Genomic DNA, 25,077 nt, shown 5'->3' with positions numbered 1-25,077 from the left:
CAGGTGATGAGATTGGCCTTTCCCGTCTGGACATAATCCAGCATTGTGAAAACTCTAGTGTCTTCATCTTGATGGAAGATTCCTCCAGAGCCATAAATAGCGCCTCAGTCTGCACACCTTTCATCCGTGGCACTATAAACGGAGTCATCCCTCTGGGGGCGGCAGCTGCAGTTAATGAGGTCATGCTAAATAGCAGCCCCTGGACTTTATAGATCAATATTTAATACAGGCTGAGTCACTACGCCTGTGTGAACGCCTGACGGACTGATCAAGTGAGTGAGAAAAGGCCACTGGAAACTTATGGTGATGAGAGAAGGATGGAAAAATGTCGCCTCAAAGGGAAAACAGAGAAATCAAACACAAGCTTCAGACATGTTAGTCCCTGCACATGTGTGTTGATTGTTGGAAGTGAAGCATCTTCTGCTATTTTAATCTCACTGTGTTAACACTGTGATCAGAGCAGATCATGGGAAGAGGTTTAAAGGGCCCATATTATGCAATTTTCTGACCCAGTGTTTTATAAAGGAACAGATCATTTTGAGTAAGTGATGTAGACAGACTAATAATAAAGGGTTAGTCAAACGTGTGAATAACATAAAACACAACTTCAAGTAAGTTTTTGATTAGCACACAAGAATCAATTATGTAATATAGGACTTTTAAGTATTTGTATAAAGTGAAAGAATAAACATGAGCAAAAAAAATGCCATTCACATTTTACCTTCATCATGAGAACAATGGTGTTTAGAGCGATCATAGCCAGAACAGTGTACTCAAAAGATGGCGAAACCACAAAATGCCAAAGGCGGTACTGGAAAGTATGACGATTCTGAGGCATGTAACGGGTCAGAGGTTTGGCACTGATAGCAAAGTCAATGCAGGCTCTCTGTAGAAAAGAAAATTGCTATTTATTATAATATATGTATGATATATGTATATATATATTTATCAATGAGAATATATTTGTCTCAAATTTAGCACAATTGCAGTCACTAAACCAAAACTAATCCACGTGTTCTTTTAACTCCTCCCTTGTCTAACCATTGGTATATTTTTACCTCATTCTTTTCCAGGGTGCACTCCTCCATCATCTTGTCCCCCTGCTCCTGGAAGGTGATGATGATGAGAGCCACAAAGATGTTGACAAAGAAGAATGGAAAGACAACAAAGTAGATGACGTAGAATATGGACATTTCCATTCTGTTGCTGTGACTGGGACCCCTGTCTTCCTCTGTCACATCCACTGAGTGTTGCAGCACCCTGGTAGATAAGAGATGTAAAGCTTTGAGAGTTTTAAACAATATTATATACAAAATGGTAATCATTTACTTTGTTTAATCTACACTGTATATACCTGTTCATTGTACATCCAAGTATGGCAACAAACATATTAAGATTTTACTGTTCCAATTTGAAGGCAATCGCACAAACTTTGGGACTTATTTAGAGTGTACTGTGGATATTGCTATTTTGTAGAGATGTCAAGTTAGGGCCATAATTGTAAGAATTAAAAATTTCTAGTCAATGAAAAATCTAAAAATTAAATGTATATAAAGCTTTTTTTTTTATCTGCCCATGACATATCAAGTATACTTCACTATTTCATCTTTGCACTCTTTCTCCCTACCCACCTTCTTGTATGTTGATATATATTTTGTACTCACTGTATTTCTGTATTTTTATTTTTACTTGTGCAATTATTACATTATTTGACACCAGTGTTTTGCTATTTTGGTTACTTACTATAGAATTTATTTATATTTTTGCTCTTTGGTATTATAATATATTGTGATGTGTGAGTCACTGTGTCCAAATAAATGTATTAAGCTATTATATAAGTTATTATGAGACTTTGTAGAAGTTTTTTTTTTTTGTTAGTTTTTTTTTTGTACTGATCACATTAGTCTCAACACATAGGCAATGTGAATTAAGAATTTCACTTTTTTGGTCATGGGATCAAATATCAAACAAAAACATTTCTTCTCACAATAATTGTAACACTAAAATATTATATCACAATATCCAGTGTAATAAGGATTATACCAATAAACAAATATTTTGTTAATTAAGTAGCAACTAATTCACCAAACATATGCATGTCTGTAGGGGGTGGGACTTGTGTTATATTTTTCTTATCAGACTCACTGAGGCCATCCCTCTCCAGTGGAAACAGTGAAGAGTGTGAGCAGAGCCGAGATCACATTGTCATAATGAAAATCATGTCTTCTCCAGTCTCGCTCCTTTACCTCCTTCTTATCTCTACCATAGTCAATGTAGTAACCCCTACAAGATAAAAAGTGCACAAAGTTTTTAATAAGAGGGTGAAAATAATAATAAGAACTAGAAAAGCACTCAGAGAGCCCAGACCTCCGCCAAGGACTACCCCCATTTTTTATATAAATTGCGATAAAATCAGTCTTCTGGATCAGATGCGGATCAGCCTTTGGAATATGAAAGAGGATCCCATTGTCCATCCCTGAGTCAAATTTCATGGGGTTTGGTCAATAATTAACCGAGATATTGAGAAACAAAATTTTTGGCCCCATTTACCACAATGTTCACTAAAATTTCAAAGTGATCCAGAATCCAGGATTTCTTCTGGATCACCCCCAAAATGAAATCAGTTCTTCCTTTTCACATTTCCAACAAATTCTGAAAATTTCATCAAAATCGGTCCATAACTTTTTGAGTTATGTTGCTAACAGACAAACAAACAAACAAACAAACAAACAGACAAACGCCGGCAAAAACATAACCTCCTTGGCGGAGGTAATAAGAAGAGGTAGCTCAACAACACTTACTGGCAGTCCTTTTCTGTGGCCTTGGAACTGTCTGTGCAGTAAAAGAACTTTCCCTTGAAAAGCTGCACTGCGATCACAGCGAAGATGAACATGAAGAGTTTATAGACGATCAAAATGTTAAAGACATTTTTTAGAGACGTCACCACACAATCAAAGACAGCCTGTGGGGCAAGAGCATGGGAGAAATGTAGTATGCTGGTCAGTTTTTGATAATTTTAAGGTTAAATACATTAAGTCATATTTGGAAAAACAGGTGAGTCTGACTTTGAGCTTAGGTAGTCTCTTGATGGTCTTCAGTGGTCTGAGCACTCTCAAAACTCTCAATGATTTGATGGTTTTAATGTCACGGCCTTTGTTATTTCTGTCAACACAAAATATTTCAAGTTGGGCATAGTATAGGTTTTGCTACACATCAAACAAATATGTTTAGTACATTTTATTCATGCAGTTTTTTCCCTCTTTCCCCCCTCATATGATCATTCGCTATTTTCAATTAGATTTTATTTCTGACTTAATAAAACCAAATAAAAATAGCTTTCAATATAAAATGTCTGATAGCCTAACATAGGTCCTGTGTCCAAATTAATGATTTAATGTTTAAATTTCTTCCTCTATTTAAATAACAATTAGAAATGACTGAATCTCTGTATCAACTGAAATATGATTCATTGCCATAGTTTAGTGTACAGTGCATACATGTAAAAAAGACTTACCCCATCACATTTCTGTAGTGCAGCCACAAAGCAGAATTATAGAAAAACATAAATATTTCAAAAGAGACTGTTACGTGATCGGAGTATCTAAAAGACTTACGTAAGTGCAAATGCCACTAGAGCTCCAAAGACCACAATAAAGTCAAGGATGTTCCACAGGTCTCTGAAGTAGGAGCCATCATGGAGGATCAGACCCTGGTCAATCATCTGAGCATGACACAAAACAAAGCATATTATATCATAACATCACATTTGCTCAGTTTATTGGCAGTCACTTCTATAGCTTACCTTGATAATCATCTCAAATGTAAAAACTCCAGTGAAAACATAATCAAAATAGCGCAAGACCTAGAAAGTTAAAATGTAACAAAGAAAATCAGTCCTATTTGGTACATATATCAACTCTGTCTCTTCTAACTAGTCAAACAATTTTCAAATTACTATACTGTCTCAGATGATGGATGATAGCTAGTAACAAATATAATCTATGTAATTTTCTTTTCTACTGTCTCATATTACTTAATAATTTAAAGCTACTGTCAGTAAGTTTATCTGATTATCTTTTTACCAGTAGGACTGGTAGCTTTAAAATAAATGCTTTTGCACATTGTTACCTTACCAAGCACATTGACACCATTGAGTGTATAAAAAAGTGGTCTAAGTGAGTGTGATGTCACACAGAGTGACATGAATGAAGCTCCCGATGCTCATTTTTTTTGGAATTCGGAGCCAGGCTCTATATTACGAATAGGATTTTTTTGTGATGGATGAAATAGTGAAAAAATACACTAGGATCATGTAGAGTATGAACATTTTAAGAACAAATTATTAGGCTTACAGCAGCAGTAATAGAGAGAGCGGTCACAATATTCCAGTGTAAGTCATATGGGAACTAGGGTCAGTAGGAGCCAAAAGAGCCTGCATGCAAACTTCCTATTTGCTGCTGCAGCTAGCACGTTAGCTATGCCAATTTATATACATAGTCTATGGTTGACACCTAAAACATTGTTAAACACTGATTTGGATTAAACATGCAAGACCTAATATTCGTACCTTATTCCAGTCAGAAGTTGTATCAACTGGGTCCTCAGCTGCCAGGGCGATGCTGCTGGCAGCAATCACCAATAAGATGGTCATTTCAAAATACCTGAAGTTTACCACATAGTGACAGGCTCGCCTAACCCTTAGCAAAAAGACATAATAGAAGAAATATACACCATTTATAGGAAACCATGTATGAACTTGACTAGATGTACTGTATTAGTAAAAAATAAAATGTCTGAACTATAGCAAGAGGAAATGAGCTCTATGAAACCTTTCAGGGGCAGGGTCCACTTGCTTGTTTCTATGGGGTTGATTGTTTTGCCTAGGAAATTCCCTAATCTCCATGCAAAAGTTACAGAGATGTGTATTTTTCAAGGTATTTTTAGAAATGAAACAATTGCAAGATAGTTTATTGCCATATTGTGAAATATTCCAGGCAAAGCAATAAAATCTGGAGATAAGCCAGTGTTGAACCCCCACCAGAAAAGTGACATACAACACAATTAACTATTATTATTGTACTTGTTCATTTCATTTCTATCTTTTCTTTCTAAAGGGACACAGATATTAAAAAGTATTGTGTTACTTACAGGTTTTCTGGTTTAAAGATGAACATGCTGTTGGGAACGGTAATGTTGATGGGCCTTGTGTCCTCTGTCTCCTCATTGTCTGACTTGGAGGCTTCAGGATGCTTGTTTTTCACTGTGCAAAGTTGGACAAACTACAGTTATCTATACCACAGAGTGACCAAGATGGCTTGGCAAATTTGAAGACATTTTAGTGACCATGATTTTTAATGTGAACTCCAACTCTCGAAAGTGAAGACAAATTGAACCCAGTGGTGATAAACTGAAGCACTGAACTATGGGAACAGGCAACACAACTGCACGACTCACTGACTCCAAACCAGGAGTAATAGATAAGAAATGAAGCATGACTCTGCAAGTGCAAGGACAATTTTTCATTGCAAATTTATTCAGAGGCCAATTTAACCTGTGAGTCAGAATACACCCTGAGCTTTTTTTGGATTTAACTTTTAATAACTCCAATGGCTGCATTGTTTATCAAAGTTAAGTGAAGTAAAGCATCACAGTGAATAATGTATAAGAAATAAGTAAAAAAAATATATTGTGCAATATTGCAAAATCAAAAAGTTCAAAAAGTTGACTGTACCTGAAATAGTTGAGAGCTCCATAGAGGCTGGTTCTTTACAAACATCTATTATAACACTGGAGCTGAGTTGGGCTTTGTCCTGGCACACATCTGGTGTAATACTTTTTTTCATTTCAATATCAACAGGTGGAGGCAGGTCAGATGGTTCTGTTGGATCCTCTGGCTTTTTGGCATCAGTGCTGTCAGTGAGATCTGGGTGCACGTCCTCATTCTGTCTGTGAATACAAAAGTAGCTGTTTACACAATAGTGTGGACTAAAGTATTTGCAAGAAATGTGTGAAGTGAAAGTGTGTGTGACAATTTGATTAAAATTGTTATTTACTACAGTGGCTTTTAAAGGTGCACTATGTAACTTTTCTTGTGGGTGATCCATCACCTATTGACTCTGTTTTATTTGCTTAGAACATTTTTATTTGTCTAGAATACTACACAGTATAACATTATACTCATCCAGCTTGCATTTTACATGTTACAAATTTCATGTGTATTTCTCACAAATAATTATATTTAAATGTGCATTCTTCAGCCTCTGTCTGACTGGACTGACTGGTGGCATTACCTGCTTATATCCATTGATATGTTTAATGATATGTCGCGTCCCAGCCCCGAATAAGCAGAAGAAAATGGATGGATGGATGTATATTTCGTAACAGTGTTACATAAGAAATCTTTAAAAACTCAAAGAAAAATAATAACATCTCCGTACAGACAAGCAGGTGGCACAAGAAAAGTTTATATTACAAAGTGCACTTTTAAAACATTATAAATACCTTGAGTTTCTAAGGTTTGACATACAGTACATACAAACCGCATTAGAGATTATTGTACCTGTCTTCAGTGTGGTTCATATCTCCTTCCTTCTTCTCTGTCCCGTTCCCCTCATCTCTCTCTTCCCTCCTCTCCTCACTTTCCATATAGTCATTGTTTTGGTGTCCAGGTGATGATTCCTGTCTTTTGTCCTCCACTGACTGGTCACAGCGATGGGGAGACCTCCTCCCTCTGTATCTCCCACGCCCTCTCATCTCTGGAGTCAGTACATTTAAGTTATCTGGAGGCCGAAATTTTTTTACTGGCCTGTGCTGTCTGTCCCCATTTAACCTGTTCTTCCTTTCATGCACAGAGCTGTTTGCTCCTCCGCTCTCTGGTACAGGCTCAGATTCAGGGGGCTCTGGTAAAGTCATAGACACTTCGGGGACAGTCTGTGGGTCTGGGGTGTTAGTGGACAGGGCTAAAGAAGGGTCATCGGGTAAGTCTTTGCTCTTAACAGGAGAAGCTAAGGGGTCATTTGGGCATTTGATGCTTGATGGAGGTGTATTTTGCATTACTTTCCGTTGCAGGGACAGTGGACGCCCGTGTTGGCTTTGTGCAGGGCCATCCCGCTCCTCACTGGGGTTGTTGTAGAGGATTTCCCTGCTGGACATTTGGCGGTGTCTCCGGAGCTGGCTGGTCCTCTGCTCCCATACGGACATGGTCATCCTCTTCCTCCTCTCTCTCCTGGACATGAAAGAGTGAGAGGGGTTGAGTTTAGGGCGGCTTTCCCTGACGCTGCCCTGGGCCTCTTCCAGGGAGTATGTTGGGTGACTGCGGTGGATGGCTCTCTTTCTGTACAGATAGGGCCGCCTTCTCCGGCTCCCCCTGTGGAGAGAGAGAGAGATAGATAGCTTAGAACATCTTATAGTAAATGTATTTGCTCATTCTGAGAGAGGAACTGGATGAGCAAAATGCAATTTGAATAACTTAACTAGAGAGAACTATATGTAAGCAATGGAAATAATTACAGAGGTAGATCTTGTTTTATAATAGTAAATAGTTAACATGTGTTATGTGATGACTCAGGGGACAACTGTGAAAAAGATTTGCAGGAAAACAATCCGTGAAAGCAGGAGCATAAAATGAATAAAGATTGATTTTGTGGAAAGAGACGAGCATGAACTGAATATTTAGCAAAATGAGGAGGGACCCGGTTTAAGAAAATTGAGGAATGGTGAGAGACAGAGAAAGCTTAACGACAGAGTTACTTACTGTAGCGTGGACTCTAGTGAGGTCCGTGTTATCAATGAGCGATTTGTTGAAAACAAGACATTAGTGCTTTTGGGAGCAGAGACAAAACAGATCGGGAGACACACACCAAAATCTGCCACAAGCTGTTTACATAATGTCATGGCTCACAGGCTCCAAATAATGGCTACAATATAGTTTTGAGAGACTTTAATTTTTGACATTTTTGCATTCACATTTGTGTTTGATATGTGTCTCCTACAGACTAAGCACATTGACAAACAAGATGGCAGTTAAAGACACATTAAAACAACACATATAAATCCAATCATCACATTGATAAAATGAGTCTGAGCACAGTGTGGCACAGGTAGAGGACAGATATGTGAGAAATATCAGCAAACAATAAATACTCAAGAAACCACAACACGAAGAGCACTCAGGGATGCAGCGCTGACACCACACCTCCAAGCACACATTAGCATTCTTAGGATCATGCCAATGCAGAAACAACTGGAAATGCTCAAAATATATTTTTATTATATTAAGATTTTTATAGTTTTGTTAATTGGAAGAAAACCTGCGTAATGTTGCAAGTTAAATATATTATACACTTACATTACACAGTATATAAAGTTTAACTATTCAGATTTTCTTCCTTTCCAGAGTAGACATCATTGCATGCCTCCAACATGCTGCTTCCTTTTGTGTGAGAGAAGAAAACCAAAGTGCACTAATGCAGACGATAGCCCACGTGACCTACCACATTTAGCTCATGTGCATGGACTCCCCAAAGCAGAACCTCAACAGAACATTCTTTTGGATGCATTTCATATATTTTTAGTAATTTACCAATGATAATGCCTGAAAGCTAGAACCAGACTGAATGATACATACATGATGCCATGATAGTGGAGGAATCTTCCACATGCAAACAACACCCAGGCATTAGGGTTCACTCATGTGCATGCACATGCCCGCCCCTGTCTGATCAATACCAAACAAAACACTGTTTCTCATAAGCAGTGAGCACACACAGGCTTTTGGAAACACTAGTAAACTGTATAATGACCTTTGTTTTATGTATTATGGTAATTGACTAATGTCATGACAGTCTAGTCTCCAGGACGACCACGTGTCCCTTTTCAACAACTGGAACATGTAACCATGGAGATATAGACCATAATGTGAACCACATCACTGCGCTCTAATAAGGAATCAAGGCATGTCATACATGCAGTAAAAATTAAGTTAGAGCCTTTTTTTCAAAAAGGGTAATGAAAAAAACGTTTCAGGCAGCCCCATGCATTACTTACTCCGAAGACATGAAAGAAGACAGTGGTCCCACTTCCTTTGCTTTTTGGAGAGCATGTTTTTGGTTAAAGGCAGCCTCTGCTTCTTCTTCATCCTGAACAAAATATGAACACTTCTTAACATTTCCATTTGAGGTATTCTGTAGACAAAACTTGTTTTATGGTATTTTTGAAGCTTGTTTTATGGTATTTTTGAAGGATTTTACTTTGTTAAATGAATTACCTTGGTAAGTTCTTGGGCATTAGCAAGGTTGTCCACAGCAATGGCCAGAAAGACATTGAGCAGTGTATCTAGTCACAGTTTAGTTAGGGAGAAAATTCCTTTATATTCAATCACGGATATATTATTTAAACCTAATCACCTCTAACTTTCTAACTCTTCTGTGTTGTTTAACAAACTTAAAACAAGACTTCAATTCAGAAGGTTTTAACAAAATTTTAAATGGCAGTACTTTGCAATATGTACTTTTTTATAGCACCTAGTTAGTTGCAAAACTGAATCTTAAAATTGAATCGTTTAGTTTTGTTTGCAAAAGAAAAAACTGTATTGACACCTCTCATAGAATTCAATTAAAAATCACAATTACATAAAAAAAAACACATTAAAAATCATAAAAAAATAACAGCAATGTGCAGGTGCAATGTTTGTCTATATGCATTTTTGCTGCTTTAACACATACGCAGTGATAAATAAAGTGATAAACAAAGAAAGACTCATCATTATTTTGGATAGAACAGGCCTTTGGATAGACCCCTAGACCTTTAAGACAGGTGAATAAAAAGAATACAGTTTCCAAAGAGAGTGAGGACAATGAAGTAAATGGAGGACCACATGCCTGACTTCACTCCCCCTTGAGAGCGAATACCATTGTACATCACCTCGTTCCAGTCTTCTCCAGTCAGGATCTGACAAAACATCCACACAATTTAAAAGGCTAATATTACACTATTTTTTGATGTGTTTTCCTTTTTTAAATTTCCTTATTTCCTTCCTCCGTCATTCACATACATTTGTGACTGTAGCATAATAGAACCTTTAACTGCAATACTGATGCTATAACAGAGTAAGCTACTGTATCCAAATAATTTCCTCTGTGGATCAATAAAGTTTGCCTAAGTCTACTGCGAATAAAACTATCTCACCTGAAATACAGTCATGATGGCAGCAGGGAAAGTGTCAAAGTTAGTTGGTGTGTAGTCTTCAAAGATGAACCTAGAAGAGAGTGAAACAGTCTGTTTATGAGGCTGTGTCTAGCTTTAATTGACACCAAGAGCCAGAGGGAAACATCTTATAAGTGAGCACTAATCGCTGTGTGAAAGACAAAAGAAGACTATAATGGCACTCACAATCTATTTACTGTAATTAAAACAACTGTAAGCTGGAGCAAAGTGCTTTCTGTGTTTCAATAAAGAAAACTTCTATATGTAATCTAGATTTTTCCATGTTGAATTTAAATGTTAGTGGAGTCTTACCTGCCACCAAAGAGCTGCATTCCGAGAAGGGCAAATACGACAATAAAGAGGAAGAGAAGGAAGATGAGGGAGATGATGGACTTCATAGAATTCATTAAAGACACAACCAGATTCCGCAGAGAGGCCCAGTATCTGCAAACACAAAGGATTTCTGTTAAGGCACTGTAAAACAACTTCAAACGCTGAAAGACACTGAAAATAAAATGTACTTGGTGATCTTGAAAATTCTGAGCAGACGAAGTGCGCGTAGGACACTGATGCCAAAGGAAGTGCCAGGCCTAAAGAAACCCCATAGAACCTCAAAGATACTGCCAACTATCACCTACAGAGTAATAACAGAGGGCAAAGATAAAATGTGATTACTTAAGAAAGGCACTGAAGCACATGTCATTATGTGTTACTCACACTGCAATCAAAGCAGTTGAAGGAAGAGTGAAAGTAGAGTCGGGGCCCCAAACTGTACATCTTCAGAAACATCTCAGTGAGAAAAAGGGCAAGAAACAGGAACTCTGCATAGTCTACAAACACAGAGTTATGCATCAGAGGCAATGTAAATATATTCATACACCATTCAAAATAAAAATGTGCTTTCAACATTGTACTCACAGAGAAAGTCTGACAGCCAAAGAGGCTGATTGTGATGGACAATAGCCACACACAGTGTATTGAGAGCCACCAATCCCAACACTGTCCAGTAAAATGTGTGTGTTTTCACAACGCGGCGGATGGAGATGCGTAAGAGACGCTCTTTTCTGCGGAAATATGCAGCTGGGCCTCGCTTTGAGCTCCGGATGCTTCCTCTTGTCACAGGCAGTGCTAAAAGTGACATGTGTCCAAACTTGAACAACAGTGTTTTGTATTGTGTACAGTGTTGAAGACTGTCCACTCACTCATTGAGGACATGTCCCCATACTGTTCGTCTCCCATCTGCCCATGATGTCCTATGTCCATGCCTCTCTTCTTGATGGTGGTGGCTCTCTTCAGCACTGCACACACAGCAGGTTGAGTTTTCACAGAGTAATGGTGTGTGAAATCAGCAGGTACATGCTGTAAAGGTAATCACAGAGCTGACTTCTGGGCAAGTTGACTGAGCAACACGCCTTATTCTCCTTTCTGCTTTCAAATCTGTGCAAACCACTGGTGTTAGCTCATCCGTATATCACCATTGCCCATTAAAAGCCTTGTGCATGACCACCCTTCAGTTTATTAGTATGTTCAGGCAGTATGGAGTATTATGTTAAAAAAAAAGCTAAAACAAATTATGCAGGTGCAGTGGTGACCTTCCGCATGCTAATGAACCACCAGTTCTGGCTGAAAGAGAAAGTTAACAAACACTGTTTGAAATGGCAAATGATAATTTAGTGCAAAATGAATGCATTAGATAACTGAAAGATATTTTATGTTTACAAAATGCAGTCTCTTCCACAGCATACCATGGGGTCCATGCAATGTGTGAGGGAACAGGCAGTGCAGTGCATACAAGTCCAAGTGGGCAGGATGAGTGTGTGTCCTTGTGCAAGGTCTTATGGTCTTACTTCCCATTATAGTTTCACCAGCGCTTCAACCACAGTATTATTATGCTTCTAAAAATGACAAATTGTCAATATAGGCTGGAGATTGTTTACAATATACTGAATATCTAATCAAACAGATACATGTTTGTACAGCAGTCCTGTACAACTATGCTACACACATTACAGAATACATGCATACATACATAAATATGTTTGATAAAATAAAGTTTACCTAAGTTGTCAAACAACTAGAACTAAAGATACAATAATTGGATGGGTAGCTACAAGCTGTAATCAGAATAATTTATAAATACAGCTCTTGATTAACATCTCAATCAGCAACTGATCTACTATTCTGCATCTTTTGTGCAAAGATATTATTATTACCAATTTAACTAGCAATCAATCGCATGATTTACATAATCAAATATACACAAAATCCCAGCCGCTGTGCACACACTCATGCACCCATAGATCCCCCTTACACTTGAGTGGTCAGAGATGGAAAGCACTGTTAAATGTCTCCAGGTCTAATACTCTAATGCTGTGTATGCTGGTGTATGTTGTTGCAGGTGAAGAATGAGGGTGAAGTGAGTGCAGAGAAAAGCAGAGACGATCCTCACCGTAAGTACCACCTGTACTCCACTCTGGGAGCATCCTGAGAGCTGCCAATCAGTCCACATTTAATAAAAGCCTGCTATTTCAGCAAGTACAGGTCAGCGTGAGTAAAGAGGGTCAGCATGGCCACTTATCTGTCTGCAGGGCACCACTCTAGAGGCTGATGTAACACTATTACTACTGAATATCACGATCACACTAGCACCTTCTTATTGAAGGTTCTTATTCTCAGTGGAAGTGTAAACATTTAAATTATCATTTTAATACAGCATTTTTTATGCAAAACATATACTTATTCCAATAAACAAAATATGATTTGATGATAATATGTTTTGTCAATTACTGGACTTTTATGTTTCTTCCATTTCAGTTGAAGAAACCTTTCCCTTTATGTACACTCTATAAGACTATATCTATATGCACAGCTGTAATTTGAGCATTTGGTACAGACTTACCATCAAGGGCAGAAGGTCCTGGATTCTTATTTTCTTCAGCAAGCATCACCTCCTCTACAAAAGAGAAAAAGACAATTGAGATTTGTAGTATACGTGTTTCATTTAAATGACAAAAGCCCCACACAATAGCCTTAAAGTCAAGATAGGAAAGATTAGTCCTAATACTTTAAGTCTAATATTGATTTTCTTTTTCTTATCAGTGTCTAAATGTGCTTGTTGATGGAGAGTGAAGCCACCTGCTCTGTCAATCCAGGCTCTGTATCCGTTGAGCTCCCTCTCAATCTGCTGCTGACGTCTCAGCTTCATGAAGGCCCGGCGGTTCTCCACTCTTTCCCTCTCCTTGGCAAACTCCCTGCAGAGACAAATCAAGTCAAAACATATCTTAATTCATCCTCAGATAGTGTGTATAATTATGGCCAGTGAAAATCTGATAATTAGAGTGATTACCCAATAATTAGATAATATTTTTGTTGGCACAAAAGAAAACTGATCATCAAAAATCTGGGGACATTGTGTCAAAGTAACTGTAGTATATTAAAGACAACAGAGTTGGTAGAGTGTTTTCCACTGATCTCAAGGTTGGCAGTTCGAACCCCACTCATTGATAGATCCACTAACCCAGGTTTGAGGTGTGATTCCAGCTTCCACAGAAAAAAATCTGATGAATTCCTAGCTGTTGCAGCTTTTGTGATCTTTTTCACAAACTTCAGATTGTCTAATACATAGTTCATAATATCTAACTCTATTTGGTGACATATTTCAATGAGGCCCACCTTTAACTTTTTATTTGATCAATTAAGAGCAACCCACTTGAATTTCGAAGTTGCCCTAACCCCTCAGAATTGAGCTATTCTGATATTTGCTCAGATTGTTACCCATTTACCCTGCTTTCACAGTAAATAAGACAGATCTACAAGAGATCTACTAACATGTTTTTTTTTTGCATTTGTTATGTATTTTGCTATTTTTGCAAAAGGGGAAAAAAATGATTGTCAGGTTCTGATGAAATTATCAGACAAGGTCAGGTAAGAAAATGTATTTGTGAATACAAGACTCATTTTGGGGAACGGTGTCTAAAGCTTTAAAATAAAATGGTACAATTGAAAATTGCAGATTGCTTTTAGACTTAACCAATAAGGATTCTTTTGTTAGTAATTAAAGTATTAGTAAAAGACTAATATCACATATTATTACTAAAATAAATAATAGGCTGACGGCCTTGGTAATCTGTTTTCTAATCTACTTTATTAACACACTATTGTACAGAATTGGGCATCAAGCGGCCCAGGGGTCCTGTTGTCATGGAACCCCTCTTTAGTGGGTTTTCTCAGAGTTCTAGGGCTAGAGCATGTCTGTGATGGCCATGTTACCTCCCTGAACAAAGCACAGTACTGTGGCACTTTGGTTTTCCCACTGAACATCTCCAGGACCTGCTCTCTGGTGTAGTCCATCTCATTTTCCACCTCAAAGATGGTGTAGAGCTTCCTTTGAGGAAACATGAGCTTGGGCCACACAGGTGCAGCAGCTACAGTCACTTCCTCATCCTGAACAAAAGTGACTGGTGTTGGTTTGCTCTCTTTTATAAAAATGATGTGTTTCTCTCTAATGGGCCACACGGCTGCAGCAGCTTTAGCCTTAGGACTCTTAGGAGACTTCACTGTAGAAGGCTGAATGTGGATCACATTAGAGATGTTGCCTCTGTGGACTAGGCAAAGTTTTTTTTTTAGGTTAGCAATGAAGAGGTCTAGTATCTTTTTCTCCGCTGGGTTTCTCTTCTTGAAAGCAGGAAAGTCAGACTCAGGGTCAAAGGGTGCTTGTGTCTCCAGGACTTTGTGTTCAGGTTTGGCCACATGGACTATTGTGAATCCAGAACATCCTTCTGGAACAGCTCTCCTTGGTTTTGGTTGGTTTGATTTGGTTTTGGTTGGGTTCCCTGTATTGGACTCAGGACAGGAGTTTCTGTCTTGAGCCGTTTTAGACTTCATAGAATTAGGCCTAACTGACTTGGCGTCTCTCAAGCAGCTGTTCATTCCGTGCAGGGCAGAAATGCACTGATCCCATGAGGACTAAGTTTTGAAGTTCATCGTTATTTAAGTTTGGCAATGAGCTCTGTTGCGTGAAGGCATTTAGTTCGAGATACAGTTGAATAATGAAGATGAAGAAACTTGTGTTGGAATCAAAATGCTCAGTTTGGTGATGCCATTTGACCATAGCAATGAAATGTGGAATTGTATTCTCTGCTTTCTGATAGGGTAACTGGGAAGCTGATCAGTACTTATCTATTTTCATTAATTTTAATTATTTTCCTCCTAATATGACAAACAAATATATATTCATTAACAGTGATGTAACTGTTTCCATGACATTCTGTGCATGTAAACATGGCCAGTGTTATTCTATGTGTGAGACTATAAATACTTCACTCACTCTGGTTCTGTGATAATGACTTCCCAGTGTTCCCCAATTAACCTTTCTGTATACCTAATTAACTTGTTATAGATTTTGACACTTGTGAAATGTATCCTGACTTACAGACATTGGAAACCGTATTCCACTATGTTATTATTACTGAAGCCTCAGTCGCACTAAAAAGTATTTAAAATATTGATATCCTTTGCTTTAGTGAACAGGAAGTGAGTGGTTGGAGTGCCTTTGTGCGTCACTGTATGTGTTTGCAATCAGTAAATCCAAAACAGCACGCTACTGGCTCATTTCCCTACAAATGATATTTTCTCTTCAGGATGTGTGGAAAACAAGTGTATAAATAGAATATCTGTGTACTGCCAAAATGCAATCCTCAGAGTCCATTATTGAGTATAATATTTTATAGTATTTTTTAGCCCACAAATAAGTGAACCTACCCAGAGAGGACTCCCAGTACCAGGTTAAGTACAAAGAAAGAGCCGATGATGATCAGTGGGATGAAGTAGAGCCAGTTCCAGCTTGGGCCCAAAGCATCATCAGTCTGAAATATAAAACAAATAAAAATTAAAAAATGAATTGTGTATCAAAAGCTCTGCAAGTCAATAACTCTCACAATAATCACAATTTAAGATGTGGCACAATTTATCACAGTTCACTTGTGAAACTACATATCATAAAACATAAAGCAACCATACTACCATACTAATAAGATAATAGCTTTTTCAACAGCCTGTATGTGTGTCCAGAGAAAAGGATCAAGTAATATGAACAATTAAAGGCAATGTACAAGATTGTTTTTTCATGCACTTAAGCAAAATTTGTCTTACCCCAGTACAGATATATTAAGCTGCTTTCAAGGTCAAAATATGTTTGTGTTTTATTGTCTGATAATTAGATAGGCCTCTTTCATTTGTGAAAAGCCTTTATAACCTCACTGCTGTGGATAATTAGGATATTTGGAATGTTAGAAGAAGGTAAGAGGAATAACTGCAAACTGCTTAAAATTAACTAGTCCTGTTGTTCAAGATTGTTTTAACACAGCAGAAATTAGGTACATCACCTTTAAGTCTTCAATAAGAAAGCATCTATGGGTGTTTATAATGACACACTGGGAAATTGTTATGCTTTAAATGTGCACTGTGTAACTTTTCTGGTGGAGTGTCCGCCACCCGATTGTCTCAATGGAGATGTAATTGCTTTCCCTTGAATTTTCTACAGTATGGAAATAAACTTGGTCATCACAATAGAGACAAGTTACTGGTCAGCCCTATGGAGAAGCAAACAAGCTCAAGGCATTCTTGAGTGATAAAACACCTGTAATTAAACCTTAGAAGTTACATAATGCACCTTTAAGTTTTGTCAATGATAAATGCGTTATCAAAATAGCCATACGTTATATAGCACAGCGGTCCAGCCCTCCATGGTGATGCACTGGAAGACAGTCAGCACGGCGAACAGGATGTTGTCAAACTGAGTGATTCCGTCATTGGGGCCAATCCAGTTTTTGCTGCAGTTGTATTTGGCGGGACACTGACGAACTCCACATGGGAAGTCAACCTCCGATGGGTCGACTGTCTCATTCTCTGCACAAGTTGAGAAGAGATGCTGAATTAAACTTGACTCATTTGTGAGGATTTCAATCTGATTTTAATGGCTAAATGCACCTGCTCTGTTTGATTGTGATGGGAATAGCTCGAAGGTTAATGACAGCTATGAATGTACAATGAGGCGTTGAGACACATTGTTGTTTTTAATTATACAGGACAGCGCTGGTTTGATGGAGTCTCCAGGTGCAGTTGGGTGAATCAAAGCAGGTGTGTATGTGTTCAATTGTACTGCTATCTATAAAGCTGTGTAAATATGAATAGCTTATAATTTATTTTTTGTTCCTCATTGTTATAACATTGCATTTTTTAGCAAATCCTGCACGGACAAAGAGATAAGGGGAATGGACACAACCACATAAAAAACAATCAGCCAAAAAAGTCTCAAATCCTATTGTGATACCAGTCTGATACCAAGAGTGATCGAGTTTGATTTTTAGACAAGAGAATGTAATTTTCAACACAAAATAATAGTTCTTGTAATGTGTAAATGATAATAGTTCTTGTACTATGTAATTGATTGATATGTAATTGTGTATGTAATATCATACATACTAAAAGTAGCTTTAGTATCAGTACTATGTGGGTATCAATTCTAATACTAGAGAATGCTGCTTTTATGCATTAGTACTACAATTACAACAAACAGAAGAAACATTTTGGTTTTAGGACTTTATATTGTAGAGATTGTATAAGTTTTATACTATGGGCATGTGAAGTAGAATTATGAAAACATGTTCTCACAATAACTTAAGTTTAATTAAAATTTCTGTACACACCTGGCCATTTTAAGAGACAATAAAAAGACAGTTACAAAAGAAATTGACATAGTTTTTAACAATGCAATAAAGTAATACAGTTAAGAGGGTGCCTTAAGTACCTTGTATTCCTGCATCTGCCACGCAAGTGGAATGTAGTTTTCCACTGTAAAACTCCAGTCCGATGATCGCAAACATTAAAATGGCAAAAAACAGCAACAGTCCGATCTGCAGCAGCGGAATCATAGCCTTCATTATAGACTTCAGGACGATCTGTAAACCTATAAAAACACCACACTGTACATGAATTAACAGTTAACCAATCACTAATCCAGATAAATACTACAGTGAACACATATTTACTGGGAATGCCTGAAACCAGCTTGAGAGGCCGGAGAACACGCACAGCCCTCAGTGTCCGAAGGTCTACAGAAATGTTCATGTAAGCTCCGGTGGCAGCAAGGATCCTACAAAAAAATTAAGTCAGTCACATAAAAATAACTTAAAGTGCATATAGACATCAAACATGATTACAGTATATTTAAGATTTTACTAAAAATCATGCCTAGGTTTTTTCCTTTTTTTCTTTTATTTTAGCAAAGTTGGACACAGGAATGTGTAAAGGTAACTCCATAATTGTTGACTATAGCAAACATAAGGGCCAAAACCTGTATAAATTGTAAAATAGTTATAATTAGATTAATAAAAACAAAAGAAAACATCTTTATTTTATTTAAACTGACAGAATAATGTTCAGTTAGTGTTCATTATGCCTAAATTGTCCCAACATGTTGTAATTTTCTGTGTTGTGTGACATAGGGTAGAGGAGGTACTCGTAGTCTATTTTTGTAGCAATCTCTTTTTTACAAACTGATGTAAAACTAATATAAATATGTGCTAGTGACAGACCGATATATTGGTTTGTCAATATATCGCGCAGATATTTGGACTTTTTAGCATATTCATTATGGGAATTAAATCTTCAACACAGGCTGATATTTTGTTTTGGTCAATCTGCTGTCTAAAAAATACATAAGTAAGGAAGTCAGAAAGCTTTATATTAACTGTTATATAATGAGATAACTGCACAAAATGTGACAACAGAGCTCTCTTACAGGTTTGTGGTAAAAAGGGACTGGGAGGAGTTTGTTTTTATTTTAAATTAAATAATTAGCGGAAAACAATCCAAAATTGGCCCTACATATCGGCCATCGGCTGCACTGGATTCTAAACAATCAACATCAGCCATGAAAAACACATATCAGTCAGTCTCTAATATTTACCATAGGTTACCAATAGAAAAACATAAAATATGTCTTATGCAGTTCTGAGATGTTTTGTTATTTTGGGGTATACGTTCTAATCAGGAAGAGAGGGATGTCTTTGGGAGTTTTGGCTGCGTGGGAGGATGGCTGTGACAACTGCTATTTAGATGCAGCAGTGTCTCCATCAGCGGTAGCAGCAGCTCTCCCTTAGGCCTGTGAAACGAGGAAAACTCCAGTGCCCAGTTGTGCTCACCAAAATTTCAAACTTGATTCAGATATTTAGAAAAAGACATGACAGATCTCGATTAGAGGTGGGAGATACTTTGGAAAATGTTTCAGGAGCATGCAAAAGTAGAAACTGCTGATAACAAGAGAAATGTTTAAATGAAGTAAACTGTCTCCCCTATATATATATATATATATATCTATATATCTATATATCTATATCTATATCTATCTATCTATCTATCTATCTATCTATATATATATATATATATATATATATATATATATATATATATATATATATATATATATATATATATATATATATATATATATATATATATATATATATATAGATATAGATATAGATATATATAGATATAGATATAGATATAGATATAGATAGATATATATAGGACCAAACCTCAATTCTCTCACATGCTTCTTCCTGTCCCTGTTCCTATACTAAATTCAGAGGTTGAGGTCATTGCTAGTGAATCTAGTTTTATCATTGAATTTTGGCAACCCTACAGTATGGATGAAAAACTGCTGGATTCCTTTTTAATATCAGGTAGCAACAATAGTGTTATAACTCAAAACCAAAGACACTAGTAATAGCTTCACAAAATGTGGCTGTATTTAAGAAGAACTACTAAATGTCTTCAAAAATGGACAACTGAAAAAAATTTCTATATCTGAATATATTGCTGAATGCCGTGTCATTTGATTTAATTAACACTGGAAGAGGCAGAGAAAGACAGAAATAGTTAGCCATTTTTCTCACAGATAGGATCTTTACACCTTTAACTATTCTGTTTATCCTTTTGTGTTTTCCCATTTCCCCCTTTCACCTCGGCACTATTCATTCCCAGTGGATTCTTATCACCTCATCACATCCTTCTTTTTGTCCCTGTTGCCTTCTGTACCAAGTCACCCTCTGCATCCTCCATCTCTCCATCTCTCTTCAGACCATTAGCCTGTATGGGCAGTTTTCAGTTGTTATGGCGACTGGAAAATGGTGTCTATGTTTGGTGCGTGACCAGGGGGTGTCAGGGGTCTGGTTATCATACATTATATTTGTAGTTGAATAAGTTAGTGTTGTCAATACTTGAGGTTAGAAAGCTTTTAAATGACCCAGTGACTTATATTATATCTCTTTTCAATTTCATGCTTTATGCATTTGCTGTAAAGTTGCACTTAGATTCCCCAATCACTGACTTACATATAGACAAGTGTGTTGCCCAAGGACACAACAATAGTATGCACTGCTCAGAGAAGAGTTTAAAACTTCAAATTGGATTTGTGGAAGAAAGGTCTACATTTAATAGTCTGTGAGTATACATAAAGGCACACTATATATGTTTTTGGTTGGGGATCCATCACCTGCTTTTATCTCTGGATGTTATTGCTCTACCTGGAATGTTCCACAGTGTGACGTTTAATAGCCTTACCTTACATTTATTCAATTACAGGTGGTTTGATAGCTCAAAAATATCTAGAAAAGTAGGGATTGTGACTGTGAGTTAGGTTGCATCTCCACAGATCTGACCTGTAACTTAGTGTGGTTTGGTTCCAATTAAGATAAAAAAGTTTAACACCATACTGAGAAACATTCTAGACAAAGCAATAGAAATAGAAAAAAAGCATTTGACAGCCAGAATGCCAAAGCCAAGAATGCACCTTTAAGTACTATATGTATTTAGCAAGTCTAAAGGCCGCCACACACTACAGAATTTTTTGGTCTTAAACAATTATTAAACATGCAACAAAAAGTGCACACCACAGACACAAGTAGAATCTTATGAGACCTAAAATCTCTGATCGCAAAGACTGTAGCAGGATATGGCTGTGTTGTGAGAGCACCTCGTGTTAGCTGTTTCCTGTATACAGTACAACCTCTCACAATGAGATTCTTAAGTGTTCAAACAATCAGAGCACTGCACTTCTAGTTTAGATACAAGTCAAAACTGAGTTATTATTATTTGTGAAATGTGGTGCAATACTTCAGATACATAATTTTTAATGCACAGAAGGCTGGTAATAAAGTGTGCTGCGTGGATGTAAACAGACATACATTAGGAGCTACACTTGCCTTTTTACTTTTAAAGAATGCTTAAACTGGATTAAAACTGGGTGTCATTATTTGCAGAGGACAAATTCTATGGATAATGCGGATAAGATGCTGCACTTTAAATGTACAACTTCATGAAAGGTGAATAATAATTACTATTACTTTCTCTATTTCCTGAGTTTGTATGTGGCGCCTCTGTGACAGTCACTCCTCTGCCCCGATGCTCTGTTTTATTGGCTGTTACCGTAGCGTTGCTGATGTTTGGTGGTTACAATCTGACAGAGCAGCTCAGAGTCACACTTACACCACACACGAGGATTGCAGCAGCTTCAAAATCGCAAACAAAGACAAAAAGTTGGGTCACGCCTCCCCAAACTCGAGGAGAAGCAAATTGTTGCCAAAATCGGGGAAATTCTCCTGTAATGTGTGGCGGCCTTAAGTTGTAGACCATATGAGAACAGGGTCTTGAATATGACTCTTTTTTACTGAGCGGTGAGATCACAAATGTGACAGATTTGCACTGGATGCCCTTCCTGATTAAAAAAGCTGTCTTGGGTTTTTGCTGTACTATCTAAGTCTTGACTCCAGACTTTCTACAAAACATAAGGAGATCCTCTCTTTCTTTTTATAAGTCCACTATTGCTGCCTGAATATTGGCATCAATAAGGAGGACCCTGGCAAGATTAAGCAGCAGATGCTATTCAAGCAAGGGAAGCTAAACACATGGCTAATTTGGCAGGATCATTGTGTAAAAAAGGCACCCTTATTACAGGGATTATTCCAACAGGTTATATTCAGAGTCTCCCATTGAACTGGACTTCACAACATAATGATTGTAACAGACCACTTAAACCCGTGAGATCCTGTCCAGTGTCAGTAGAGTGAGTCCAAGCCCCCAGTCACAGCTGTCAGCCCATATAACTGTGACACACTGACAGACCCCCACAGCAGAGACAGCCTCACTGTGACAAATGTGTGATGACAACGCGAACAGCACCATACGCTCATGTTGTGACATCCTTTGCATGCCTCTGCCACATATCCAATAATATGATATGAACGCACACACCTGACCACTGTAACTGACATCACCATAGACAGATTAATAACATCTATACAGACCTGACTGTTCTGGGCCATTAATGGTAAGAGATGCACCGATAAGATGCTGGTACTGGATATAGGCACCTATATAGAAAATTCTGATAGATCGGATATCGGTTCCAAGATATGATCTTAAGTCATTAGCTTATTTTGTTTTAAAAAATTGGTGTAATAAGATGATCTACTGCCTAATGTTGGCCCTATTATTGAACTTGTATATATATATATATATATATATATATATATATATATATATATATATATATATATATATATATATATATATATATATATTATATATATATATAAATATTTTTTTTTCAAAGCTGTTCTGTGTTACTTTATATGATAAATGAGTTAGAAAACACATTTGAATTATATAAATAATAAAGTTAATAAACCAGTCTCTGCCCTTATATCGGCTGATATTGAGACAATTCATCAACAATGATATCAAAACAAAAATAATACTAAGAAGATAATATGCCCAGTGTGTACATGCACAACAAAAATCTTGTAATTATCTGATTTCTGGAGTTATTGAAATTCCATTTAAACATATCAGGTAAAATGCATAGTCTAGTCTTTACAGAGACAGGGACAGTGCACAATTAATCTTAACAGGAGAGATGTATTGTACCAGTTGTAGCACTAGTGCTAATTTCAACCTGTAGTCCCTGGGCAGGCTGATGTTACAGTTCATAAAATTAAGCATGCAAAGAGACTGTCTTTATAATGACCAGATCATCATAAAAACTCTGTATCATCATTCACACTCAATTCTCTCAGCACCTTAAAATCACCAACCATTATCAAAAACATCATTCACTCCAGAACATCACTTTCTCAAGTCACACATCAGTCCACATTATGGGCGCAGATTTGCATCATCCAATTTCTTTCTTTGTTCACATTTGAACAGTATTTGACAAGGAAAATTATGAAAAAATTGGCAAATTAAGAAAGAGATAGAAAGAGTTATTTAAAAAATAACTGTACGTTGTCAACAGTTACTCTAAACATTTATTGAATATCTGACACATATCACCAGGTGTTTTAAATAATTGGATTTCTAATGTGCATGTAAACACAAAGCAAAAATTTGATCTAATTATTGGATTACAGTATCTGATTATTGGGTTATATAATTTTTACTGGCTATATAAATGTACCCATCAAAATTAAAATTCCTTTACAGTTAAAACACACAGTTTACGGAGTTTTCTTTATTGTTTGCCTAAAATATGACTTTGTTAAAATATTGATAATATTCAGTGACTTTGCAGCATAATTTTCAGTAAACTGCATTATGATCTGAAAAACTTTGTGAAAACTCACAAACGGAATACCATATGCTTGGAGGCAACACTTTGACAACATAGGTAACATTTTAAAAACAAATCTTGTCATTTTTTTGCAGTGTTAGAAAAGCCTTAAAGGGACTCAAAAGGCTGCTGGCTTGACATTGCTTTTATATTCATGAATTATTCAAATGTCCATTCTTCCATAAACAGGTGCTGAAGAGCTAACACATTTTGTTGGAGAGAGTAAGAAATTTCTTAGTCCAAACTTGTTTTACATAATATTAAAGAAGTTTGTCACAGTATTAGAAAAATAAATAAATAAATAGATAAATAATAATAATAAGTGAAGTTATTGGACTCACTTCTATATATCTTCCTTTAAAAAATAATGCAATTTTTTGCGTTGCATATAGCTTATTGCAATAATGCACTGTGTTGCATCTGAAGTTAACTAAAAATTTTAAACCTTGCATAGGCCTCTACAGACTTGTAAATGATGTTTTGAAAAATCCCCTTGTGGTTAACATGTGGTCCTAATAGGTCATGCAACATCAACCTGTTACTGCACATAACACATAACAGGACATTGTGGCAGTCTGTGGTTTTACAGGACACCTGAAAGGTCCTAGATGAGATAATAGATGTGTTACTTTTTACTATCTGCAAACTGTAAACATTTTTCTTTGGTACTCTATAATAAATGCATGTATAAATATATAGAGGTGTTAATAGAGGTGTTGATTCTTTGCCTCTTTCCCTGGAACAATATAATATTCATTGTGCCCAGATTTAGACTGGTACCTTTAATGTGGACCTAGAGCCTCTAGAGTCTCTGAACCAGGTGAACTGGAAGGTGTGATGGGTTAAAAGCTTATCTTAAGAAGTAGCCTTTGACCTATTCACTCGACCTGAAGAGAGAAACTGGAATGCCTGGGTAAGTCCTCTGGCATCTGCACATCACTGTGTTAAGTGAGAGGAGAAATATTCCCAGGGGAATATTGGAAAATATTCAGCTAAAGGGACTGGTTTGACACTGTTGAGCAAGGGAGTTTTATCTCATGAACCAAATTTAGTAACCCAAAAGGAGAACTATTTTGGGTGGTTTATAGTTACATAAGCATGAAGCAAGTTTCGGCAAAACAATAAGTATCATAAAACCCTAGCAAAAGCATCAGGGCCCATAAGTATCTTTGGTGTTAATGACTCAATTCATGAAATAA

The 25,077-nt window shown here is 36.9% G+C and overlaps 1 protein-coding gene across 1 annotated transcript in view; it reads right to left on the bottom strand.

The window, feature by feature from the left end:
- LOC110160055 (voltage-dependent R-type calcium channel subunit alpha-1E) overlaps positions 1-25,077 on the bottom strand; it is a 57,881-nt gene that overhangs the window by 6,000 nt on the left and 26,804 nt on the right. The window contains exons 5-32 of the mRNA XM_055164463.1: positions 18,252-18,355; positions 18,011-18,169; positions 16,919-17,109; positions 15,964-16,067; positions 13,339-13,454; positions 13,103-13,156; positions 12,653-12,694; positions 11,406-11,501; positions 11,122-11,331; positions 10,921-11,033; positions 10,725-10,837; positions 10,516-10,647; positions 10,186-10,255; positions 9,831-9,948; positions 9,266-9,333; positions 9,046-9,137; positions 6,560-7,366; positions 5,732-5,910; positions 5,149-5,260; positions 4,568-4,697; positions 3,803-3,862; positions 3,615-3,721; positions 3,515-3,526; positions 3,066-3,162; positions 2,802-2,962; positions 2,146-2,283; positions 1,059-1,260; positions 722-886 (exon numbers count right to left, since the gene is read on the bottom strand). Of these exons, the coding sequence (XP_055020438.1) occupies positions 722-886; positions 1,059-1,260; positions 2,146-2,283; positions 2,802-2,962; positions 3,066-3,162; positions 3,515-3,526; positions 3,615-3,721; positions 3,803-3,862; positions 4,568-4,697; positions 5,149-5,260; positions 5,732-5,910; positions 6,560-7,366; positions 9,046-9,137; positions 9,266-9,333; positions 9,831-9,948; positions 10,186-10,255; positions 10,516-10,647; positions 10,725-10,837; positions 10,921-11,033; positions 11,122-11,331; positions 11,406-11,501; positions 12,653-12,694; positions 13,103-13,156; positions 13,339-13,454; positions 15,964-16,067; positions 16,919-17,109; positions 18,011-18,169; positions 18,252-18,355 (3,952 nt within the window). The remainder of the gene's footprint in view (positions 1-721; positions 887-1,058; positions 1,261-2,145; positions 2,284-2,801; positions 2,963-3,065; positions 3,163-3,514; positions 3,527-3,614; positions 3,722-3,802; positions 3,863-4,567; positions 4,698-5,148; positions 5,261-5,731; positions 5,911-6,559; positions 7,367-9,045; positions 9,138-9,265; positions 9,334-9,830; positions 9,949-10,185; positions 10,256-10,515; positions 10,648-10,724; positions 10,838-10,920; positions 11,034-11,121; positions 11,332-11,405; positions 11,502-12,652; positions 12,695-13,102; positions 13,157-13,338; positions 13,455-15,963; positions 16,068-16,918; positions 17,110-18,010; positions 18,170-18,251; positions 18,356-25,077) is intronic.

This window comes from Boleophthalmus pectinirostris, unplaced genomic scaffold (assembly GCF_026225935.1).
Source record: "Boleophthalmus pectinirostris isolate CB_2022bp ecotype Guang Dong unplaced genomic scaffold, ASM2622593v1 HiC_scaffold_7, whole genome shotgun sequence".
NCBI classification, from domain to species: Eukaryota; Metazoa; Chordata; class Actinopteri; order Gobiiformes; family Gobiidae; genus Boleophthalmus; species Boleophthalmus pectinirostris.
Note: the sequence above shows the minus strand (reverse complement) of the source record. Positions and strands in the feature narration are given on the sequence as shown.